Genomic DNA, 23505 nt, shown 5'->3' with positions numbered 1-23505 from the left:
TACAGTTGAAAAGTGTGGTGCTGGAAAAGCGCAGCAGGCCAGGCAGCATCCAAGGAGCAGGAGAATCGATGTTTCGGGCATAAGCCCTTCTTCAGGAATGAGGCTGGTGTGCCAAGCAGGCTAAGACAAAAGGTGGGGTGGGGTGGGGGGGGGGGTGGAATTTGGGGGAGGGGTGCTGGGAATACGATAGGTGGAAGGAGGTGAGGGTGAGGGTGATAGGCTGGAGAGGGGGTGGGGGCAGAGAGGTCGGGAAGAAGATTGCAGGTCAAGAGGGCGGTGCTGAATCTGGGGGTTGGGACTGAGATACGGTGGGGGAGGGGAAATGAGGAAGCTGGAGAAATCTACATTCATCCCGTGTGGTTGAAGGGTTCCTAGGCGGAAGATGAGGCGCTCTCCCTCCAGGCATCGTGTGGTCAAGGTCTGGCGATGGAGGAGGCCAAGGAGCTGCATGTCCTTGGCAGAGTGGGAGGATGAGTTAGTGTTTAGCCACGGAGCAGTTGGGTTGGTTGGTGCGGGTGTCCCAGATGTGTTCCCTGAAACGTTCCGCAAGTAGGCGGCCTGTCACCCCAATGTAGAGGAGATCACATTGAGTGCAGCGGATATAGTAAATGATGTGTGTGGAGGTGCAGGTGAATTTGCGATGGATATGGAAGGATCTGTTGGGGCCTTGGAGGGAGGTGAGGGGGGAGGTGTGGGCGCAAGTTTTGCACTTCTTGCGGTTGCAGGGGAAGGTGCCAGAAGTGGTTTAAACCTTCCCCTGCAACCACTCCCAGCACCTTCCCCTGCAATCAGGTCCACATCCCCCACCAACCCAACCTCCACTCTCGGCACCTTCCCCTGCAATCAGATCCACACCCCCCACCAACCCAACCTCCACTCTCGGCAACTTCCTTGTGGTTGGGGGCAGGAAAAGGATTGGAACAAGGAATGTTCCACATTCCCCACAAAGAGGCCTGACTGGGGCCCATGCTGGTATCCATGGCCGTCCCTCTGACCTGAAGAAAAAGAGAGGAGGTAAAAGAGAAGTTGTTGATGGTGAGGATGAGTTTGGCCAATGGAGGAAGGGGATGGTGTATGGGGACAGATCAGGCCTCTGCTCCAGGAAGATGTGGCGAACCCTGAGACCACATGGGGGATGGATGTGTAAAGGGATTGTGCATCTGTGGAAAAGAGCTGGTAGCTGGTGCCTGCAAACTGGAAATTCAGAAACTGGCATAAAGTGGATGTACATCAGCAGGGACTGGATCAGGAGGAAAAGACAGAGTCAAGAAAGGAATAGATGAGGAGCAAGCTGAAACAATGGGTCTATCTGGGCCGTCCTTTTTTGTGGAGTTTTGGAAGGAGGTAGAAGTGAACTGTGACGGGCTGCGGGACTATCAGCTTAGAGATAGTGGGAGAGAGATCACTGGATGAAATTAGGTCAGTGACAATACATTGGCCTGATGTGTCATGGAGGGGGTCATGGTCCGGGGGAGATAGGAGGAGGTATCTGAGAGCTGGTGCTCAGCATCTGCAATGTAAGGCCAGACTACAACAGCACCACCCTTATCGACAGGCTTAATAACAAAGTCGGAGTTGCATCTGAGCACACAGAATGCAGTCAGTTCAGAGGGAGATAGGTGGATTGGGTGAGGGGGTGGCAGAGAAATTGAGGCGACCAATGTTATTTTGACAGTTCCCAATGAACAGATCGAGTGCAGGTAAAAGGCCAGAGGGAGAGTGTTGGAACTGGGCAAAGGGGTCTGTGGGACGGGGGAAGGATGACAAGGAGAGTTTGACGTCATGCCCAAAATTCATTAAGGTGGGGATGCAGAAGGATAAAGCTGAGACCCTTGCTGAATACAGACTGTTCAGCATCGGAGAACGGAAGGTTAGGAGGAATGGTGAATACCTGACAGGAGTTGGGGTTGGGAGAAGGGATACAGTCAGGAGGAAGGGAAGTGGAGGAAGATTCCAGAGGGTGATGTGTACCTCTGAGTTGTTGCAAATTGTGGGTCTTGATGCCTGAAAGGAAAAGGAAAAGTTTCTACTTAGTGTGGTGAATGAACTAGAGGATGAAGTGGAACTGCGGACTGGTGCAGCCCTGAGTCAGTGTGATGTGATGCTGTTGGAGAGAGAGGTCAAGAGAGTGTGTGTGTGTGTGTGTGAGTGACACTGCATGGTACTGAGTGTGGATCTCAGGATGCGGTGAGAGCAACTGTCTGTAGAATGCCTAACATCACAGAGATACTTGTGACCCTGGGTGGATTCAAAGCACAATGGATGAAACTTCATTTGGAATCCATTTGAGGTGAGTCTGAGCCAGAGGTAGTTACTGAAGTGAAAAATGACACAACACCAGGTTATAGTCCAACAGGTTTAATTGGAAGCACCAGCTTTCAGAGCACAGCTCTATCATCAGGGTTAGTCACTGAAGTGTGTGATGTGGCTATGGAAACAAGGTTTAGCAAATACCTGGTCAAACATCAGGAGTGACAGTGAAGTTAATGTCAGTGGACAGGAAATAAAACTGGAGCGGAATTCCTGTCAGAGGGAGGAACAGAACTTCTTCAAGGCAGACATGCCCAAAAGAGATGTGGCAGTGAGTTAAATACTAAGAACCAAAAGAACTGTGGATGCTGTAAATCTGAAACAAAACAGTAGTTGCTGAAAAAGCTCTGCAGGTCTGGCTAAAGAGGAATCAGAGTTAATGTTTCAGGTCCTCAGAAACAGGTTGGCTGAACAGTGCAGAATGGATTTCTGGAGCAGTGGGGAGGGATATAAAACAGGCAACTAATTCATTGCTGCATATTGTGTGCCCTCTCCAATGCTGAATTCCCATCATGGAAAGTGGATAATCAGCAGTGGGTGCTGACCAGTGTAATGCATTCATCAACTGCCGACACCATGTGGCTTCCCCATATGCCCTTTTGTCCTCCAGTGTGTGCAGCCAAGCACCTCTGAGCCTCTGTTTACCTTGATCCCAATCCCTTTATTTGACGCTCCAAACCAAACCCACCTTCTTTCCCCTTTCGTGTTTATCTGTTTCCGCTCCCCCCACCACATGAAAATAATGATTGCCTCCTGACTATCCATTTATCTCTTCAGTCATTGTTCTTTTGATACCATTTGATAATCATTCTGAAGGTTCTAACTTGTGTCACCCTCAGGTTTTCACAGAATATTTTAAAGAGGTGGAGGAAGAAAGTATTCGAGATAACTTTGTTATTGTCTATGAACTTTTGGATGAGTTGATGGATTTTGGATTCCCACAAACGACTGATAGTAAGATTCTCCAAGAGTAAGTGCAGACAGAGTGATTTATTTTAAATCTATCTACCCAAACTGATGAACTTGGCCATGTATAATTTGCTCCTTTCTTATCTTGTGTTTTTTTCCTTAGAGCTATTATCTTTGCCCATTTCCTCTTACAGTGTTTGGACTAATTTAACTGTGGCACCACCTCACAAGCTTTGTTTTTTTAATTTTATAACTGATTCTCTATGACTAACAGTAGATTTCAGAAGCCAGCAGCACCTGAACAGTAGGGTGAACTCTTGTGAGCTCTTGTGATTGAAGGCAGTAAGTGCAGCATATGTTGTTGTTGCAATACTGCCTTACTTACATGAAGCATTCTGAGCTGTAGTATCCTTCCAGTGTTTGCAGGCAGATCCTTCATTACCTTCCTCAGCATATTACATAGATTCATTCATGGACATGCTTTAAAAATGGCACATTATGCCAGAAAAGCTTTCATTTCAAGTTAATAAATTAAAGAAAGGTTAGCTGTCTGATGCTGGACAACCAGCAGAGGTCACTAGCAGTCTCTTTCCTGTCCATACACTTAATTTTTAATTATACAGTCAAGTATCTTGACCAAAGAAAGGGAAATAAATGCCATGTGTTCACTTGTAGAAAAAGAAATCCAGCACCTTATTGCATTGGGTTAGAAATGTAAAGTTTGTGGGTGTTAGTGATGATTTATCAAGCCTAAGAAACGTGCTCAACCAATCACTAATACCTTATTTCAATATGTTGTATGTGTGCAAACATTATAATTCAACTGCCTTTTACCACTCGCTGTGTTCCATCTACCCATGTTTACATCTAGATTCCAACAACTGCTTTATTACTGTCCAGGGGCAATAATAATTGAGGCTGAACATTCCCAACTGAATTGTATCTGTAAGTGTTCAGAAAACAGAGTAACATTGTAGTGATTAATGCTCTATTATTCAATACATACATGTCAGAGATTGATGAAGGCAATGCTATCATTCATTAGTACACTCCCAATTCATGGGGTTTCAAGAAGCTAGATAACTAGAAAGTTTCAGAAAAGGAACGATTACTTTTTCGGTATTATTCTAACCTCGCTTCAGATGCACAAGTGGTTTTCGCTTGGTCCTCTACACAGATCTCTGGCTTTGTATAAGGTCTGATGAGGGGATAGTCCCAATAATACAGATCACTGTAACAATTCCTCTAATGATACTGTGGCTTTAAGTTGCAAACTGCAATTTCTCAAGAAAGAAATGCATTTATGCAGAACCTTTCCGTGACCTCGGGATATCTCATCACAATTTACTGCCAATTAAGTATTTTTGAAGTTGGAATATAAGCAACGTGGCAGCTAATTTGGTCACAGCAAGCTTCAACAAAGAGTAACATCATAGTGACCAAATAAAACCTGTTTTATTTTGATTTGGTGCTTGGCAACGAACCATGCCAGGTGTCCAATCTCGCAGTGGGAGAGCATTTGGTGATAGTGATCGCAACTTCCTGACCTTTACTTTACTCATCGGAGAGGGATAGGAACAGACAGTATGGGAAAGTACTTAATTGGAGAGGGAAAATCACAATGCGATTAGACAGGAACAGAGGCGCCTAATTTCGGAACAGATGTTCTCAGGGTAATGCACGACAGAAATGTGGAGGTTGTTCAGAGGGCGCTTGCTGATAGTGCTGGACAGGTTTGTCCCACTGAGGCAAGGAAGGGATGGTAGGTTGAAAGATCTGTGCGTGACAAGAATGTGGAACATCTAGTCAAGAGGAAGAAGGAAGCTTACTTATGGTTGAGGAGGCAAGGATCAGACAAGGCTTTACGGGGTTAAAAGGTAGCCAGGAAGGAAGTAAAGAATGGACTTAAGACAGCGAGAAGGGGGCATGAAAAAGCTTTAGTGGGTAGGATTAAGGAAAATCCTAAGGGAATCTACACCGATGTGAGGAACAACACAATTGCTAGAGTCAGGGTAGGGCCAATCAGGGATAGTGGAGGGAACTTGTGCCTGGAGTTGGAAGAGGTAGAGGAGGTCCATAATGAACAGTTTGCTTCAGTATTTAGTAGTGAGAGGGACCTCGTCATTTGTGAGGACAGTGTGAAACAGGCTGATATGCTCAAACAGGTTGATGTTAAGAAGGAGGATGTGCTGACAATTTTGAAAAACGTAAGGATAGATAAGTCGCCTTGGCCAGACAGGATATACCCAACATTACTACAGGAAGCGAGGAAGGAGATTGCTGCGCCTATGGTGATGATCTTTGCATCCTCACTATCTACTGGAGTAGTACCAGATGATTGGAGGGCAGCAAATGTTATTCCCTTGTTCAAGAAAAGGAATGATATAATCCTGGGAACTATAGACCAATTAGTCTTACATCAGTGGTGGGCAAATTATTGGAGAGGACTTTGAGAGACAGGATTTATGACCACTTGGAAAATCATAGCTTGATTAGAGATTGTCAGCATGGCTTTGTGAGGGGCAGGCCATGCCTCACAAAGCATGCTGAATTCTTTTTGTTTGTGACAAAGCTAATTAATGAAAGTAGAGCAGTGGATGTGGTGTACATGGACTTTAACAAGACATTTGAAAAGGTTCCTCACAGTAGGCTCATTCAGAAAGTAAGGACACATGGGATACAGGGAAATTTGGCTGTCTGGCTACAGAATTGGCTGATGCATAGAAGAGGGTGGTGGTAGACAGAAAGTATTCAGCCTGGAGCTCAGTGACCAGTGATGTTCCACAGGGATCTGTTCTGGGACCTCTGCTCTTTGTGATTTTTATAAATGACTTGGATGAGGAAGTGGAAGGGTGGGTGAGTAAGTTTGCTGACGACACAAAGGTTGGTGGGGTTATGGATAGTGTGGTGGGCTGTGTAGGTTGCAATGGGATCTCGACAGGATGTAGAGTTGGGCTGAAAAGTGGCAGACAGAGTTCGATCTGGAAAAGTGTGAAGTGATTCATTTTGGAAAGTTGAATCAGAATGCAGATTACAGGGTTAAAGACAGAATTCTTGGTAGTGTGGAGGAGCAGAGGGATCTTGGTGTCCATGTCCAGAGATCCCTCAAAGTTGCCACACGAGTTGATAGAGTGGTTAAGAAGGCAAATGGTGTGTTGGTTTTCATCAGCAGGGGGATTGAGTTTAAGAGTCGCGAGGTTATGCTGCAGCTCTACTCAGCTCTGGTTGGACCACACTTAGAATATTGTGTTCAGTTTGGGTCACCACATTATAGCAAGGATGTAGAGGAGATTTACCAGGATGCTGCCTGGGCTGGAGCGCAAGTCTTATGAAAAAAGGTTGAGGGAGCTAGGGTTTTTCTCACTGGAGTGAAGAAGGATGAGCGGAGGTGTACAAGCTGATGAGAGGCATAGATAGAGTGGATAGCCAGAGACTTTTTTTCCCAGAGCAGGAATGGCTATCAGAGGAGATAAAATTTTAAGGTGATTGGAGGAAGGTTGAGGGAGATGTCAGAGGTAGGTTCTTTACATTGAGTGGTAGGTGTGTGGAATGCATTGCCAGCAGTGGTATTAGCGTCAGATACATTAGGGACATTTAACCAACTCTTGGATGGGTGCATGGAAGATAGTACAATGAAAGGCATGAAAATCAGTTTGATCTTAGAGTAGGATAAAAGGTCGGCACAACATAGAGGACTGAAGGGCCTGGACTGTGCTGTATTGTTCTAAGTTTGGATGATGCTGGTTGAGGGATACATATTGACAAAGACAACAGGATGACAGCAGATTGTGTCCTGAATGTTTTTCCCATGATAGGTATGGCTTCAGTTTCTTCACTCATTCAATATTCAATGCTGCTGACAGAGCTCATTCTTCACAGCCTAGATTTTCGTGCTCAGCTCTCTGGGCTGGGGATGAACTCTCAATCTTTTGATTCAAAGATTAGAGGGATGCTAACTGAACTGATAATGTCATAATGATTATGATCACTGTTGGATCAATATAACTGACAGTAATAAAGAATGGTTATCCTGACAAATCATTGGATCTTTGCAGTGTGAGATAATATTTCAACAAGTCATCATATAACAATTCTTTTTGTTTCAATTTCATGGATTTGAAAGGAAATGAAAAGAACAAAGCATAAATCAATACTATGGTTCCTGAGCAATTTTGTTCACTTCTAACAGTTTTGTCAGTCCATATACTCCCTGATGAATAAAATAGAATAGAATATCCTTTATTGTCATGTGTACTCCGTTGTAGGAGTACAGTGAAAGGCTTTTACAATGTCTGCATTCTTATGGTGCCATCTGATGTACAAGAACCTAGGTTTGATCTCAGATCCAGCAGAGGAATAAAAAGTAGATACATTACTGTACAGAGTTTAAAAATAAGTTAGAAAGAAGATATCACTGATATTACAGTAAGGTAAATAATTTCAATTAAACATGACATTGTAGCAGTTCAGTACAGGCCTGTCCGCCCTCACCAAACCTGAACCTAACCATCCCTGCTCCACTCCAGGCCTCCAGTCTGCTGCATACCGGCACTCCGCTGCTCCAAGATAGGTTCCATGACTGCCTTCCCTGTACCAGGCTGGGTAAGCACCCATTTGCTGCCCTCATTGCTCCAGGGCTGCTTACCCACCTTGTGCCATGGCTTGCAACCTGTGCACAGCCCCTTTGCGCTGTTCCAGGGCTCATTGCCCGTGTGCTGTTCCAGGGGTCATTGCCCGCGTGTGCTGTTCCAGGGCTCACTGCCCGTGTGTGCTGTTCCAGGGCTCACTGCCCGTGTGTGCTGTTCCAGGGCTCACTGCCAGTGTGTGCTGTTCCAGGGCTCACTGCCCGTGTGTGCTGTTCCAGGGCTCACTGCCCGTGTGTGCTGTTCCAGGGCTCACTGCCCGTGTGCGCTGTTCCAGCGCTCACTGCCCGTGTGCGCTGTTCCAGCGCTCACTGCCCGTGTGCGCTGTTCCAGCGCTCACTGCCCGTGTGCGCTGTTCCAGCGCTCACTGCCCGTGTGCGCTGTTCCAGCGCTCACTGCCCGTGTGCGCTGTTCCAGCGCTCACTGCCCGTGTGCGCTGTTCCAGCGCTCACTGCCCGTGTGCGCTGTTCCAGCGCTCACTGCCCGTGTGCGCTGTTCCAGCGCTCACTGCCCGTGTGCGCTGTTCCAGCGCTCACTGCCCGTGTGCGCTGTTCCAGCGCTCACTGCCCGTGTGCGCTGTTCCAGCGCTCACTGCCCGTGTGCGCTGTTCCAGCGCTCACTGCCCGTGTGCGCTGTTCCAGCGCTCACTGCCCGTGTGCGCTGTTCCAGCGCTCACTGCCCGTGTGCGCTGTTCCAGCGCTCACTGCCCGTGTGCGCTGTTCCAGCGCTCACTGCCCGTGTGCGCTGTTCCAGCGCTCACTGCCCGTGTGCGCTGTTCCAGGGCTCATTGCCCGTGTGCGCTGTTCCAGGACGTACACCCCGTGTGCGCTGTTCCAGGACGTACACCCCGTGTGCTGTTCCAGGACGTACACCCCGTGTGCTGTTCCAGGACGTACACCCCGTGTGCTGTTCCAGGACGTACACCCCGTGTGCGGTTCCAGGGCTCACTGCCTGTGAGCTGTTCCAGGGCTCACTGCCCGTGCGCTGTTCCAGGGGTCACTGCCCGTGCGCTGTTCCAGGGGTCACTGCCCGTGCGCTGTTCCAGGACGTACACCCCGTGTGCTGTTCCAGGGCGTACACCCCGTGTGCTGTTCCAGGACGTACACCCCGTGTGCTGTTCCAGGACGTACACCCCGTGTGCTGTTCCAGGACGTACACCCCGTGTGCGGTTCCAGGGCTCACTGCCTGTGAGCTGTTCCAGGGCTCACTGCCCGTGCGCTGTTCCAGGGGTCACTGCCCGTGCGCTGTTCCAGGGGTCACTGCCCGTGCGCTGTTCCAGGACGTACACCCCGTGTGCTGTTCCAGGGCGTACACCCCGTGTGCTGTTCCAGGACGTACACCCCGTGTGCTGTTCCAGGACGTACACCCCGTGTGCTGTTCCAGGACGTACACCCCGTGTGCGGTTCCAGGGCTCACTGCCTGTGAGCTGTTCCAGGGCTCACTGCCCGTGCGCTGTTCCAGGGGTCACTGCCCGTGCGCTGTTCCAGGACGTACACCCCGTGTGCTGTTCCAGGACGTACACCCCGTGTGCTGTTCCAGGACGTACACCCCGTGTGCTGTTCCAGGACGTACACCCCGTGTGCTGTTCCAGGACGTACACCCCGTGTGCGGTTCCAGGGCTCACTGCCTGTGAGCTGTTCCAGGGCTCACTGCCCGTGCGCTGTTCCAGGGGTCACTGCCCGTGCGCTGTTCCAGGGGTCACTGCCCGTGTGCTGTTCCAGGACGTACACCCTGTGCGCTGTTCCAGGGCTCACGCCCCGTGCGCTGTTCCAGGGCTCACGCCCCGTGCGCGCTGTTCCAGGGCTCACGCCCCGTGCGCGCTGTTCCAGGGCTCACGCCCCGTGCGCGCTGTTCCAGGGCTCACGCCCCGTGCGCGCTGTTCCAGGGCTCACGCCCCGTGCGCGCTGTTCCAGGGCTCACGCCCCGTGCGCGCTGTTCCAGGGCTCACGCCCCGTGCGCGCTGTTCCAGGGCTCACGCCCCGTGCGCGCTGTTCCAGGGCTCACGCCCCGTGCGCGCTGTTCCAGGGCTCACGCCCCGTGCGCGCTGTTCCAGGGCTCACGCCCCGTGCGCGCTGTTCCAGGGCTCACGCCCCGTGCGCGCTGTTCCAGGGCTCACGCCCCGTGCGCGCTGTTCCAGGGCTCACGCCCCGTGCGCGCTGTTCCAGGGCTCACGCCCCGTGCGCGCTGTTCCAGGGCTCACGCCCCGTGCGCGCTGTTCCAGGGCTCACGCCCCGTGCGCGCTGTTCCAGGGCTCACGCCCCGTGCGCGCTGTTCCAGGGCTCACGCCCCGTGCGCGCTGTTCCAGGGCTCACGCCCCGTGCGCGCTGTTCCAGGGCTCACGCCCCGTGCGCGCTGTTCCAGGGCTCACGCCCCGTGTGCGCTGTTCCAGGGCTCACGCCCCGTGTGCGCTGTTCCAGGCCTCACGCCCCGTGTGCTGTTCCAGGGCTCACTGCCCGTGTGTGCTGTTCTAGGGCTCACTGCCCGTGTGCTGTTCCAGGACGTACACCCCGTGTGCTGTTCCAGGACGTACACCCCGTGTGCTGTTCCAGGACGTACACCCCGTGTGCTGTTCCAGGACGTACACCCCGTGTGCTGTTCCAGGACGTACACCCCGTGTGCTGTTCTAGGGCTCACTGCCCGTGTGCTGTTCCAGGACGTACACCCCGTGTGCTGTTCCAGGACGTACACCCCGTGTGCTGTTCCAGGACGTACACCCCGTGTGCTGTTCCAGGACGTACACCCCGTGTGCTGTTCCAGGACGTACACCCCGTGTGCTGTTCCAGGACGTACACCCCGTGTGCTGTTCCAGGACGTACACCCCGTGTGCGGTTCCAGGGCTCACACCCCGTGAGCTGTTCCAGGGCTCACACCCCGTGTGCTGTTCCAGGGCTCACTGCCCGTGCGCTGTTCCAGGGCTCACTGCCCGTGTGTGCTGTTCCAGAGCTCACTGGCCGTGCGCTGTTCCAGGGCTCACTGCCCATGCGCTGTTCCAGGGGTCACTGCCCGTGCGCTGTTCCAGGACGTACACCCCGTGCGCTGTTCCAGGACGTACACCCTGTGCGCTGTTCCAGGGCTCACGCCCCGTGTGCGCTGTTCCAGGGCTCACGCCCCGTGTGCGCTGTTCCAGGGCTCACGCCCCGTGTGCGCTGTTCCAGGGCTCACGCCCCGTGTGCGCTGTTCCAGGGCTCACGCCCCGTGTGCGCTGTTCCAGGGCTCACGCCCCGTGTGCGCTGTTCCAGGGCTCACGCCCCGTGTGCGCTGTTCCAGGGCTCACGCCCCGTGTGCGCTGTTCCAGGGCTCACGCCCCGTGTGCGCTGTTCCAGGGCTCACGCCCCGTGTGCGCTGTTCCAGGGCTCACGCCCCGTGTGCGCTGTTCTAGGGCTCACTGCCCGTGTGCTGTTCCAGGACGTACACCCCGTGTGCTGTTCTAGGGCTCACTGCCCGTGTGCTGTTCCAGGACGTACACCCCGTGTGCTGTTCCAGGACGTACACCCCGTGTGCTGTTCCAGGACGTACACCCCGTGTGCTGTTCCAGGACGTACACCCCGTGTGCTGTTCCAGGACGTACACCCCGTGTGCTGTTCCAGGACGTACACCCCGTGTGCTGTTCCAGGACGTACACCCCGTGTGCTGTTCCAGGACGTACACCCCGTGTGCGGTTCCAGGGCTCACACCCCGTGCGCTGTTCCAGGGCTCACTGCCTGTGAGCTGTTCCAGGGCTCACACCCCGTGTGCTGTTCCAGGGCTCACTGCCCGTGCGCTGTTCCAGGGCTCACTGCCCGTGTGTGCTGTTCCAGAGCTCACTGGCCGTGCGCTGTTCCAGGGCTCACTGCCCATGCGCTGTTCCAGGGCTCACGCCCAGTGTGCTGTTCCAGGACGTACACCCCATGCGCTGTTCCAGGGCTCACTGCCCGTGCGCTGTTCCAGGACGTACACCCCGTGTGCTGTTCCAGGACGTACACCCCGTGTGCTGTTCCAGGGCTCACACCCCGTGTGCTGTTCCAGGACGTACACCCCGTGTGCTGTTCCAGGACGTACACCCCGTGTGCTGTTCCAGGACGTACACCCCGTGTGCTGTTCCAGGACGTACACCCCGTGTGCTGTTCCAGGACGTACACCCCGTGTGCTGTTCCAGGACGTACACCCCGTGTGCTGTTCCAGGACGTACACCCCGTGTGCTGTTCCAGGACGTACACCCCGTGTGCTGTTCCAGGACGTACACCCCGTGTGCTGTTCCAGGACGTACACCCCGTGTGCTGTTCCAGGACGTACACCCCGTGTGCTGTTCCAGGACGTACACCCCGTGTGCGGTTCCAGGGCTCACACCCCGTGCGCTGTTCCAGGGCTCACTGCCTGTGAGCTGTTCCAGGGCTCACACCCCGTGTGCTGTTCCAGGGCTCACTGCCCGTGCGCTGTTCCAGGGCTCACTGCCCGTGTGTGCTGTTCCAGAGCTCACTGGCCGTGCGCTGTTCCAGGGCTCACTGCCCATGCGCTGTTCCAGGGCTCACGCCCAGTGTGCTGTTCCAGGACGTACACCCCATGCGCTGTTCCAGGGCTCACTGCCCGTGCGCTGTTCCAGGACGTACACCCCGTGTGCTGTTCCAGGACGTACACCCCGTGTGCTGTTCCAGGACGTACACCCCGTGTGCTGTTCCAGGACGTACACCCCGTGTGCTGTTCCAGGACGTACACCCCGTGTGCTGTTCCAGGACGTACACCCCGTGTGCTGTTCCAGGACGTACACCCCGTGTGCTGTTCCAGGACGTACACCCCGTGTGCTGTTCCAGGACGTACACCCCGTGTGCTGTTCCAGGACGTACACCCCGTGTGCTGTTCCAGGACGTACACCCCGTGTGCTGTTCCAGGACGTACACCCCGTGTGCTGTTCCAGGACGTACACCCCGTGTGCTGTTCCAGGACGTACACCCCGTGTGCTGTTCCAGGACGTACACCCCGTGTGCTGTTCCAGGACGTACACCCCGTGTGCTGTTCCAGGACGTACACCCCGTGTGCTGTTCCAGGACGTACACCCCGTGTGCTGTTCCAGGACGTACACCCCGTGTGCTGTTCCAGGACGTACACCCCGTGTGCTGTTCCAGGACGTACACCCCGTGTGCTGTTCCAGGACGTACACCCCGTGTGCTGTTCCAGGACGTACACCCCGTGTGCTGTTCCAGGACGTACACCCCGTGTGCTGTTCCAGGACGTACACCCCGTGTGCTGTTCCAGGACGTACACCCCGTGTGCTGTTCCAGGACGTACACCCCGTGTGCTGTTCCAGGACGTACACCCCGTGTGCTGTTCCAGGACGTACACCCCGTGTGCTGTTCCAGGACGTACACCCCGTGTGCTGTTCCAGGACGTACACCCCGTGTGCTGTTCCAGGACGTACACCCCGTGTGCTGTTCCAGGACGTACACCCCGTGTGCTGTTCCAGGACGTACACCCCGTGTGCTGTTCCAGGACGTACACCCCGTGTGCTGTTCCAGGACGTACACCCCGTGTGCTGTTCCAGGACGTACACCCCGTGTGCTGTTCCAGGACGTACACCCCGTGTGCTGTTCCAGGACGTACACCCCGTGTGCTGTTCCAGGACGTACACCCCGTGTGCTGTTCCAGGACGTACACCCCGTGTGCTGTTCCAGGACGTACACCCCGTGTGCTGTTCCAGGACGTACACCCCGTGTGCTGTTCCAGGACGTACACCCCGTGTGCTGTTCCAGGACGTACACCCCGTGTGCTGTTCCAGGACGTACACCCCGTGTGCTGTTCCAGGACGTACACCCCGTGTGCTGTTCCAGGACGTACACCCCGTGTGCTGTTCCAGGACGTACACCCCGTGTGCTGTTCCAGGACGTACACCCCGTGTGCTGTTCCAGGACGTACACCCCGTGTGCTGTTCCAGGACGTACACCCCGTGTGCAGTTCCAGGGCTCACACCCCGTGTGCAGTTCCAGGGCTCACTGCGTGTGCGCTGTTCCAGGGCTCACTGCCCGTGCGCTGTTCCAGGGCTCACTACCCGTGCGCTGTTCCAGGGCTCACTACCCGTGCGCTGTTCCAGGGCTCACTACCCCGTGCGCTGTTCCAGGGCTCACACCCCGTGCGCTGTTCCAGGGCTCACACCCCGTGCGCTGTTCCAGGGCTCACACATCGTGCGCTGTTCCAGGGCTCACACATCGTGTGCTGTTCCAGGACGTACACCCCATGCGCTGTTCCTGGACTCACTGCCCGTGCGCTGTTCCTGGACTCACTGCCCGTGCGCTGTTCCAGGGCTCACTGCCCGTGTGCGCTGTTCCAGGGCTCACTGCCCGTGCGCTGTTCCAGGGCTCACTGCCCGTGCGCTGTTCCAGGGCTCACTGCCCGTGCGCTGTTCCAGGGCTCACTACCCGTGCGCTGTTCCAGGGCTCACTACCCGTGCGCTGTTCCAGGGCTCACACCCCGTGCGCTGTTCCAGGGCTCACTACCCCGTGCGCTGTTCCAGGGCTCACTACCCCGTGCGCTGTTCCAGGGCTCACACCCCGTGCGCTGTTCCAGGGCTCACACCCCGTGCGCTGTTCCAGGGCTCACACATCGTGCGCTGTTCCAGGGCTCACACATCGTGTGCTGTTCCAGGACGTACACCCCATGCGCTGTTCCTGGACTCACTGCCCGTGCGCTGTTCCTGGACTCACTGCCCGTGCGCTGTTCCAGGGCTCACTGCCCGTGTGCGCTGTTCCAGGGCTCACTGCCCGTGCGCTGTTCCAGGGCTCACTGCCCGTGCGCTGTTCCAGGGCTCACTGCCCGTGCGCTGTTCCAGGGCTCACTACCCGTGCGCTGTTCCAGGGCTCACTACCCGTGCGCTGTTCCAGGGCTCACACCCCGTGCGCTGTTCCAGGGCTCACACCCCGTGCGCTGTTCCAGGGCTCACACATCGTGCGCTGTTCCAGGGCTCACACATCGTGCGCTGTTCCAGGGCTCACACATCGTGTGCTGTTCCAGGACGTACACCCCATGCGCTGTTACAGGGCTCACTGACCGTGCGCTGTTCCTGGACTCACTGCCCGTGCGCTGTTCCTGGACTCACTGCCCATGCGCTGTTCCAGGGCTCACACCCCGTGTGCTGTTCCAGGGCTCACTGCCCATGCGCTGTTCCAGGGCTCACACCCCGTGTGTGCTGTTCCGTGGCTCACACCCCGTGTGTGCTGTTCCGTGGCTCACTGTCCGTGCGCTGTTCCAGACCTCACTGCCCGTTTGTGCTGTTCCAGGACTCACTGCCCGTGTGCTGTTCCAGGGCTCACACCCCGTGTGTGCTGTTCCAGGGCTCAGTACCCGTGCGCTGTTCCAGGGCTCACTGCCCGTGCGCTGTTCCAGGGCTCACTGCCCGTGCGCTGTTCCAGGGCTCACTGCCCATGCGCTGTTCCAGGGCGCTCACCCCGTGTGTGCTGTTCCATGGCTCACACCCCGTGTGTGCTGTTCCATGGCTCACTGTCCGTGCGCTGTTCCAGGGCTCACTGCCCGTGCGCTGTTCCAGAGCTCACTGCCCGTTTGTGCTGTTCCAGGACTCACTGCCCGTGCGCTGTTCCAGGGCTCACTGCCCGTGCGCTGTTCCAGAGCTCACTGCCCGTGCGCTGTTCCAGGGCTCACTGCCCGTTTGTGCTGTTCCAGGGCTCAGTACCCGTGCGCTGTTCCAGAGCTCACTGCCCGTGCGCTGTTCCAGGGCTCACACCCCGTTTGTGCTGTTCCAGGGCTCACTGCCCGTGCGCGGTTCCAGGGCTCACTGCCCGTGCGCGGTTCCAGGGCTCACTGCCCGTGCGCTGTTCCAGGGCTCACTGCCCGTGCGCTGTTCCAGGGCTCACTGCCTGTGTGCTGTTCCAGGGCTCACTGCCCAAGCGCTGTTCCAGGGCACACACCCCGTGTGTGCTGTTCCAGGGCTCACACCCCGTGTGCTGTTCCAGGGCTCACTGCCCGTGTGCTGTTCCTGGGCTCACTGCCCGTGTGCTGTTCCTGGGCTCACTGCCCGTGTGCTGTTCCTGGGCTCACTGCCCGTGTGCTGTTCCTGGGCTCACTGCCCGTGTGCTGTTCCTGGGCTCACTGCCCGTGTGCTGTTCCTGGGCTCACTGCCCGTTTGTGCTGTTCCAGGACTCACTGCCCGTGCGCTGTTCCAGGGCTCACTGCCCGTGCGCTGTTCCAGAGCTCACTGCCCGTGCGCTGTTCCAGAGCTCACTGCCCGTTTGTGCTGTTCCAGGGCTCAGTACCCGTGCGCTGTTCCAGAGCTCACTGCCCGTGCGCTGTTCCAGGGCTCACACCCCGTGTGTGCTGTTCCAGGGCTCACTGCCCGTGCGCGGTTCCAGGGCTCACTGCCCGTGCGCGGTTCCAGGGCTCACTGCCCGTGCGCTGTTCCAGGGCTCACTGCCCGTGCGCTGTTCCAGGGCTCACTGCCTGTGTGCTGTTCCAGGGCTCACTGCCCATGCGCTGTTCCAGGGCTCACACCCCGTGTGTGCTGTTCCGTGGCTCACACCCCGTGTGCTGTTCCAGGGCTCACTGCCCGTGTGCTGTTCCTGGGCTCACTGCCCGTGTGCTGTTCCTGGGCTCACTGCCCGTGTGCTGTTCCAGGGCTCACTGCCCGTGTGCTGTTCCTGGGCTCACTGCCCGTGTGCTGTTCCTGGGCTCACTGCCCGTGTGCTGTTCCAGGGCTCACTGCCCGTGTGCTGTTCCAGGGCTCACTGCCCGTGTGCTGTTCCAGGGCTCACTGCCCGTGTGCTGTTCCTGGGCTCACACCCCGTGTGCTGTTCCTGGGCTCACACCCCGTGTGCTGTTCCTGGGCTCACACCCCGTGTGCTGTTCCAGGGCTCACTGCCCGTGTGCTGTTCCAGGGCTCACTGCCCGTGTGCTGTTCCAGGGCTCACTGCCCGTGTGCTGTTCCAGGGCTTACACCTCGCGTGCTGTTCCAGGGCTCACAGCCCGCGTGCTGTTCCCAGGTCACACCCTTTGTGCTGTTCCAGGGCTCACTGCCTGTGTGCTGTTCCAGGGCTCACTGCCTGTGTGCTGTTCCAGGGCTTACACCTCACGTGCTGTTCCAGGGCTCACAGCCCGTGTGCTGTTCCCAGGTCACACCCCGTGTGCTGTTCCAGGGCTCACTGCCCGTGTGCTGTTCCAGGGCTCACTGCCCGTGTGCTGTTCCAGGGCTCACTGCCCGTGTGCTGTTCCAGGGCTCACTGCCCGTGTGCTTTTCCAGGGCTCACACCCCGTGTGCTGTTCCAGGGCTCACACCCCGTGTGGTGTTCCAGGGCTCACACTCCGTGTGCTGTTCCAGGGCTCACACTCCGTGTGCTGCTCCAGGGCTCACACCCCGTGTGCTGTTCCAGGGCTCACTGCCCGTGTGCTGTTCCAGGGCTCACTGCCCGTGTGCTGTTCCTGGGCTCACTGCCCGTGTGCTGTTCCAGGGCTCACTGCCCGTGTGCTGTTCCTGGGCTCACTGCCCGTGTGCTGTTCCAGGGCTCACTGCCCGTGTGCTGTTCCAGGGCTCACTGCCCGTGTGCTGTTCCAGGGCTCACTGCCCGTGTGCTGTTCCAGGGCTCACTGCCCGTGTGCTGTTCCTGGGCTCACTGCCCGTGTGCTGTTCCTGGGCTCACACCCCGTGTGCTGTTCCTGGGCTCACACCCCGTGTGCTGTTCCAGGGCTCACTGCCCGTGTGCTGTTCCAGGGCTCACTGCCCGTGTGCTGTTCCAGGGCTCACTGCCCGTGTGCTGTTCCAGGGCTTACACCTCGCGTGCTGTTCCAGGGCTCACAGCCCGCGTGCTGTTCCCAGGTCACACCCTTTGTGCTGTTCCAGGGCTCACTGCCCGTGTGCTGTTCCAGGGCTCACTGCCTGTGTGCTGTTCCAGGGCTCACTGCCTGTGTGCTGTTCCAGGGCTTACACCTCACGTGCTGTTCCAGGGCTCACAGCCCGTGTGCTGTTCCCAGGTCACACCCCGTGTGCTGTTCCAGGGCTCACTGCCCGTGTGCTGTTCCAGGGCTCACTGCCCGTGTGCTGTTCCAGGGCTCACTGCCCGTGTGCTGTTCCAGGGCTCACTGCCCGTGTGCTTTTCCAGGGCTCACACCCCGTGTGCTGTTCCAGGGCTCACACCCCGTGTGGTGTTCCAGGGCTCACACTCCGTGTGCTGTTCCAGGGCTCACACTCCGTGTGCTGCTCCAGGGCTCACACTCCGTGTGCTGTTCCAGGGCTCACACCCCGTGTGCTGTTCCAGGGCTCACACCCCGTGTGCTGTTCCAGGGCTCACACCCCGTGTGGTGTTCCAGGGCTCACACCCCGTGTGGTGTTCCAGGGCTCACACCCCGTGTGCTGTTCCAGGGCTCACACCCCGTGTGCTGTTCCAGGGCTCACACCCCGTGTGCTGTTCCAGGGCTCACACATCGTGTACTGTTCCAGGGCTCACACATCGTGTGCTGTTCCAGGGCTCACACATCGTGTGCTGTTCCAGGGCTCACACATCGTGTGCTGTTCCAGGGCTCACACATCGTGTGCTGTTCCAGGGCTCACACCCCGTGTGCTGTTCCAGGGCTCACACCCCGTGTGCTGTTCCAGGGCTCACACCCCGTGTGCTGTTCCAGGGCTCACACCCCGTGTGCTGTTCCAGGGCTCACTGCCCGTGTGCTGTTCCAGGGCTCACTGCCCGTGTGCTGTTCCAGGGCTATCTGCCCGTGTGCTGTTCCAGGGCTCACTGCCCGTGTGCTGTTCCAGGGCTCACTGCCCGTGTGCTGTTCCTGGGCTCACAGCCCGCGTGCTGTTCCCAGGTCACACCCTTTGTGCTGTTCCAGGGCTCACTGCCTGTGTGGTGTTCCAGGGCTCACTGCCTGTGTGCTGTTCCAGGGCTTACACCTCACGTGCTGTTCCAGGGCTCACAGCCCGTGTGCTGTTCCCAGGTCACACCCCGTGTGCTGTTCCAGGGCTCACTGCCCGTGTGCTGTTCCAGGGCTCACTGCCCGTGTGCTGTTCCAGGGCTCACTGCCCGTGTGCTGTTCCAGGGCTCACTGCCCGTGTGCTGTTCCAGGGCTCACTGCCCGTGTGCTGTTCCAGGGCTCACACCCCGTGTGCTGTTCCAGGGCTCACACATCGTGTGCTGTTCCAGGGCTCACACATCGTGTGCTGTTCCAGGGCTCACACCCCGTGTGCTGTTCCAGGGCTCACACCCCGTGTGCTGTTCCAGGGCTCACACCCCGTGTGCTGTTCCAGGGCTCACACCCCGTGTGCTGTTCCAGGGCTCACACCCCGTGTGCTGTTCCAGGGCTCACACCCCGTGTGCTGTTCCAGGGCTCACACCCCGTGTGCTGTTCCAGGGCTCACACCCCGTGTGCTGTTCCAGGGCTCACACCCCGTGTGCTGTTCCAGGGTTCACACCCCGTGTGCTGTTCCAGGACTCACTGCCCGTGTGCTGTTCCAGGGCTCACACCCCGTGTGCTGTTCCAGGGCTCACTGCCCGTGTGCTGTTCCAGGGCTCACTGCCCGTGTGCTGTTCCTGGGCTCACTGCCCGTGTGCTGTTCCAGGGCTCACTGCCCGTGTGCTGTTCCTGGGCTCACTGCCCGTGTGCTGTTCCAGGGCTCACTGCCCGTGTGCTGTTCCAGGGCTCACTGCCCGTGTGCTGTTCCAGGGCTCACTGCCCGTGTGCTGTTCCAGGGCTCACTGCCCGTGTGCTGTTCCTGGGCTCACTGCCCGTGTGCTGTTCCTGGGCTCACACCCCGTGTGCTGTTCCTGGGCTCACACCCCGTGTGCTGTTCCAGGGCTCACTGCCCGTGTGCTGTTCCAGGGCTCACTGCCCGTGTGCTGTTCCAGGGCTCACTGCCCGTGTGCTGTTCCAGGGCTTACACCTCGCGTGCTGTTCCAGGGCTCACAGCCCGCGTGCTGTTCCCAGGTCACACCCTTTGTGCTGTTCCAGGGCTCACTGCCTGTGTGCTGTTCCAGGGCTCACTGCCTGTGTGCTGTTCCAGGGCTCACTGCCTGTGTGCTGTTCCAGGGCTTACACCTCACGTGCTGTTCCAGGGCTCACAGCCCGTGTGCTGTTCCCAGGTCACACCCCGTGTGCTGTTCCAGGGCTCACTGCCCGTGTGCTGTTCCAGGGCTCACTGCCCGTGTGCTGTTCCAGGGCTCACTGCCCGTGTGCTGTTCCAGGGCTCACTGCCCGTGTGCTGTTCCAGGGCTCACTGCCCGTGTGCTTTTCCAGGGCTCACACCCCGTGTGCTGTTCCAGGGCTCACACCCCGTGTGCTGTTCCAGGGCTCACACTCCGTGTGCTGTTCCAGGGCTCACACTCCGTGTGCTGCTCCAGGGCTCACACTCCGTGTGCTGTTCCAGGGCTCACACCCCGTGTGCTGTTCCAGGGCTCACACCCCGTGTGCTGTTCCAGGGCTCACACCCCGTGTGGTGTTCCAGGGCTCACACCCCGTGTGGTGTTCCAGGGCTCACACCCCGTGTGCTGTTCCAGGGCTCACACCCCGTGTGCTGTTCCAGGGCTCACACCCCGTGTGCTGTTCCAGGGCTCACACATCGTGTACTGTTCCAGGGCTCACACATCGTGTGCTGTTCCAGGGCTCACACATCGTGTGCTGTTCCAGGGCTCACACATCGTGTGCTGTTCCAGGGCTCACACATCGTGTGCTGTTCCAGGGCTCACACATCGTGTGCTGTTCCAGGGCTCACACATCGTGTGCTGTTCCAGGGCTCACACCCCGTGTGCTGTTCCAGGGCTCACACCCCGTGTGCTGTTCCAGGGCTCACACCCCGTGTGCTGTTCCAGGGCTCACTGCCCGTGTGCTGTTCCAGGGCTCACTGCCCGTGTGCTGTTCCAGGGCTATCTGCCCGTGTGCTGTTCCAGGGCTCACTGCCCGTGTGCTGTTCCAGGGCTCACTGCCCGTGTGCTGTTCCTGGGCTCACAGCCCGCGTGCTGTTCCCAGGTCACACCCTTTGTGCTGTTCCAGGGCTCACTGCCTGTGTGGTGTTCCAGGGCTCACTGCCTGTGTGCTGTTCCAGGGCTTACACCTCACGTGCTGTTCCAGGGCTCACAGCCCGTGTGCTGTTCCCAGGTCACACCCCGTGTGCTGTTCCAGGGCTCACTGCCCGTGTGCTGTTCCAGGGCTCACTGCCCGTGTGCTGTTCCAGGGCTCACTGCCCGTGTGCTGTTCCAGGGCTCACTGCCCGTGTGCTGTTCCAGGGCTCACTGCCCGTGTGCTGTTCCAGGGCTCACACCCCGTGTGCTGTTCCAGGGCTCACACATCGTGTGCTGTTCCAGGGCTCACACATCGTGTGCTGTTCCAGGGCTCACACCCCGTGTGCTGTTCCAGGGCTCACACCCCGTGTGCTGTTCCAGGGCTCACACCCCGTGTGCTGTTCCAGGGCTCACACCCCGTGTGCTGTTCCAGGGCTCACACCCCGTGTGCTGTTCCAGGGCTCACACCCCGTGTGCTGTTCCAGGGCTCACACCCCGTGTGCTGTTCCAGGGCTCACACCCCGTGTGCTGTTCCAGGGCTCACACCCCGTGTGCTGTTCCAGGGCTCACACCCCGTGTGCTGTTCCAGGGTTCACACCCCGTGTGCTGTTCCAGGACTCACTGCCCGTGTGCTGTTCCAGGGCTCACACCCCGTGTGTGCTGTTCCAGGGCTCAGTACCCGTGCGCTGTTCCAGGGCTCACTGCCCGTGCGCTGTTCCAGGGCTCACTGCCCGTGCGCTGTTCCAGGGCTCACTGCCCGTGTGCTGTTCCAGGGCTCACTGCCCATGCGCTGTTCCAGGGCGCTCACCCCGTGTGTGCTGTTCCATGGCTCACACCCCGTGTGTGCTGTTCCATGGCTCACTGTCCATGCGCTGTTCCAGGGCTCACTGCCCGTGCGCTGTTCCAGAGCTCACTGCCCGTTTGTGCTGTTCCAGGACTCACTGCCCGTGCGCTGTTCCAGGGCTCACTGCCCGTGCGCTGTTCCAGGACTCACTGCCCGTGCGCTGTTCCAGGGCTCACTGCCCGTGCGCTGTTCCAGAGCTCACTGCCCGTGCGCTGTTCCAGAGCTCACTGCCCGTGCGCTGTTCCAGGGCTCACTGCCCGTTTGTGCTGTTCCAGGGCTCAGTACCCGTGCGCTGTTCCAGAGCTCACTGCCCGTGCGCTGTTCCAGGGCTCACACCCCGTGTGTGCTGTTCCAGGGCTCACTGCCCGTGCGCGGTTCCAGGGCTCACTGCCCGTGTGCGGTTCCAGGGCTCACTGCCCGTGCGCTGTTCCAGGGCTCACTGCCCGTGCGCTGTTCCAGGGCTCACTGCCCATGCGCTGTTCCAGGGCTCACACCCCGTGTGTGCTGTTCCAGGGCTCACTGCCCGTGTGCTGTTCCTGGGCTCACTGCCCGTGTGCTGTTCCTGGGCTCACTGCCCGTGTGCTGTTCCAGGTCTCACTGCCCGTGTGCTGTTCCTGGGCTCACTGCCCGTGTGCTGTTCCTGGGCTCACTGCCCGTGTGCTGTTCCAGGGCTCACTGCCCGTGTGCTGTTCCAGGGCTCACTGCCCGTGTGCTGTTCCAGGGCTCACTGCCCGTGTGCTGTTCCTGGGCTCACTGCCCGTGTGCTGTTCCAGGGCTCACACCCCGTGTGCTGTTCCAGGGCTCACACCCCGTGTGCTGTTCCAGGGCTCACACCCCGTGTGCTGTTCCAGGGCTCACTGCCCGTGTGCTGTTCCAGGGCTCACACATCGTGTGCTGTTCCAGGGCTCACACATCGTGTGCTGTTCCAGGGCTCACACATCGTGTGCTGTTCCAGGGCTCACACATCGTGTGCTGTTCCAGGGCTCACACATCGTGTGCTGTTCCAGGGCTCACACATCGTGTGCTGTTCCAGGGCTCACACCCCGTGTGGTGTTCCAGGGTTCACACCCCGTGTGCTGTTCCAGGACTCACTGCCCGTGTGCTGTTCCAGGGCTCACACCCCGTGTGTGCTGTTCCAGGGCTCAGTACCCGTGCGCTGTTCCAGGGCTCACTGCCCGTGCGCTGTTCCAGGGCTCACTGCCCGTGCGCTGTTCCAGGGCTCACTGCCCGTGTGCTGTTCCAGGGCTCACTGCCCATGCGCTGTTCCAGGGCGCTCACCCCGTGTGTGCTGTTCCATGGCTCACACCCCGTGTGTGCTGTTCCATGGCTCACTGTCCATGCGCTGTTCCAGGGCTCACTGCCCGTGCGCTGTTCCAGAGCTCACTGCCCGTTTGTGCTGTTCCAGGACTCACTGCCCGTGCGCTGTTCCAGGGCTCACTGCCCGTGCGCTGTTCCAGGACTCACTGCCCGTGCGCTGTTCCAGGGCTCACTGCCCGTGCGCTGTTCCAGAGCTCACTGCCCGTGCGCTGTTCCAGAGCTCACTGCCCGTGCGCTGTTCCAGGGCTCACTGCCCGTTTGTGCTGTTCCAGGGCTCAGTACCCGTGCGCTGTTCCAGAGCTCACTGCCCGTGCGCTGTTCCAGGGCTCACACCCCGTGTGTGCTGTTCCAGGGCTCACTGCCCGTGCGCGGTTCCAGGGCTCACTGCCCGTGTGCGGTTCCAGGGCTCACTGCCCGTGCGCTGTTCCAGGGCTCACTGCCCGTGCGCTGTTCCAGGGCTCACTGCCCATGCGCTGTTCCAGGGCTCACACCCCGTGTGTGCTGTTCCAGGGCTCACTGCCCG

General features: G+C 58.1%; 1 protein-coding gene across 1 annotated transcript in view; it reads left to right on the top strand.

The window, feature by feature from the left end:
- LOC122554226 (AP-1 complex subunit mu-1-like) overlaps positions 1-23505 on the top strand; it is an 88403-nt gene that overhangs the window by 27945 nt on the left and 36953 nt on the right. The window contains exon 4 of the mRNA XM_043698899.2: positions 3150-3280. Within this exon, the coding sequence (XP_043554834.1) occupies positions 3150-3280 (131 nt within the window). The remainder of the gene's footprint in view (positions 1-3149; positions 3281-23505) is intronic.

Source organism: Chiloscyllium plagiosum, unplaced genomic scaffold (assembly GCF_037043375.1).
Source record: "Chiloscyllium plagiosum isolate Xiang-an unplaced genomic scaffold, Cpla_swu_hap1 HiC_scaffold_9, whole genome shotgun sequence".
In the NCBI taxonomy this organism is placed as follows: domain Eukaryota; kingdom Metazoa; phylum Chordata; class Chondrichthyes; order Orectolobiformes; family Hemiscylliidae; genus Chiloscyllium; species Chiloscyllium plagiosum.
The sequence above is the reverse complement of the archived record's forward strand: the minus strand, read 5'-3'. Positions and strand labels throughout refer to the sequence as shown.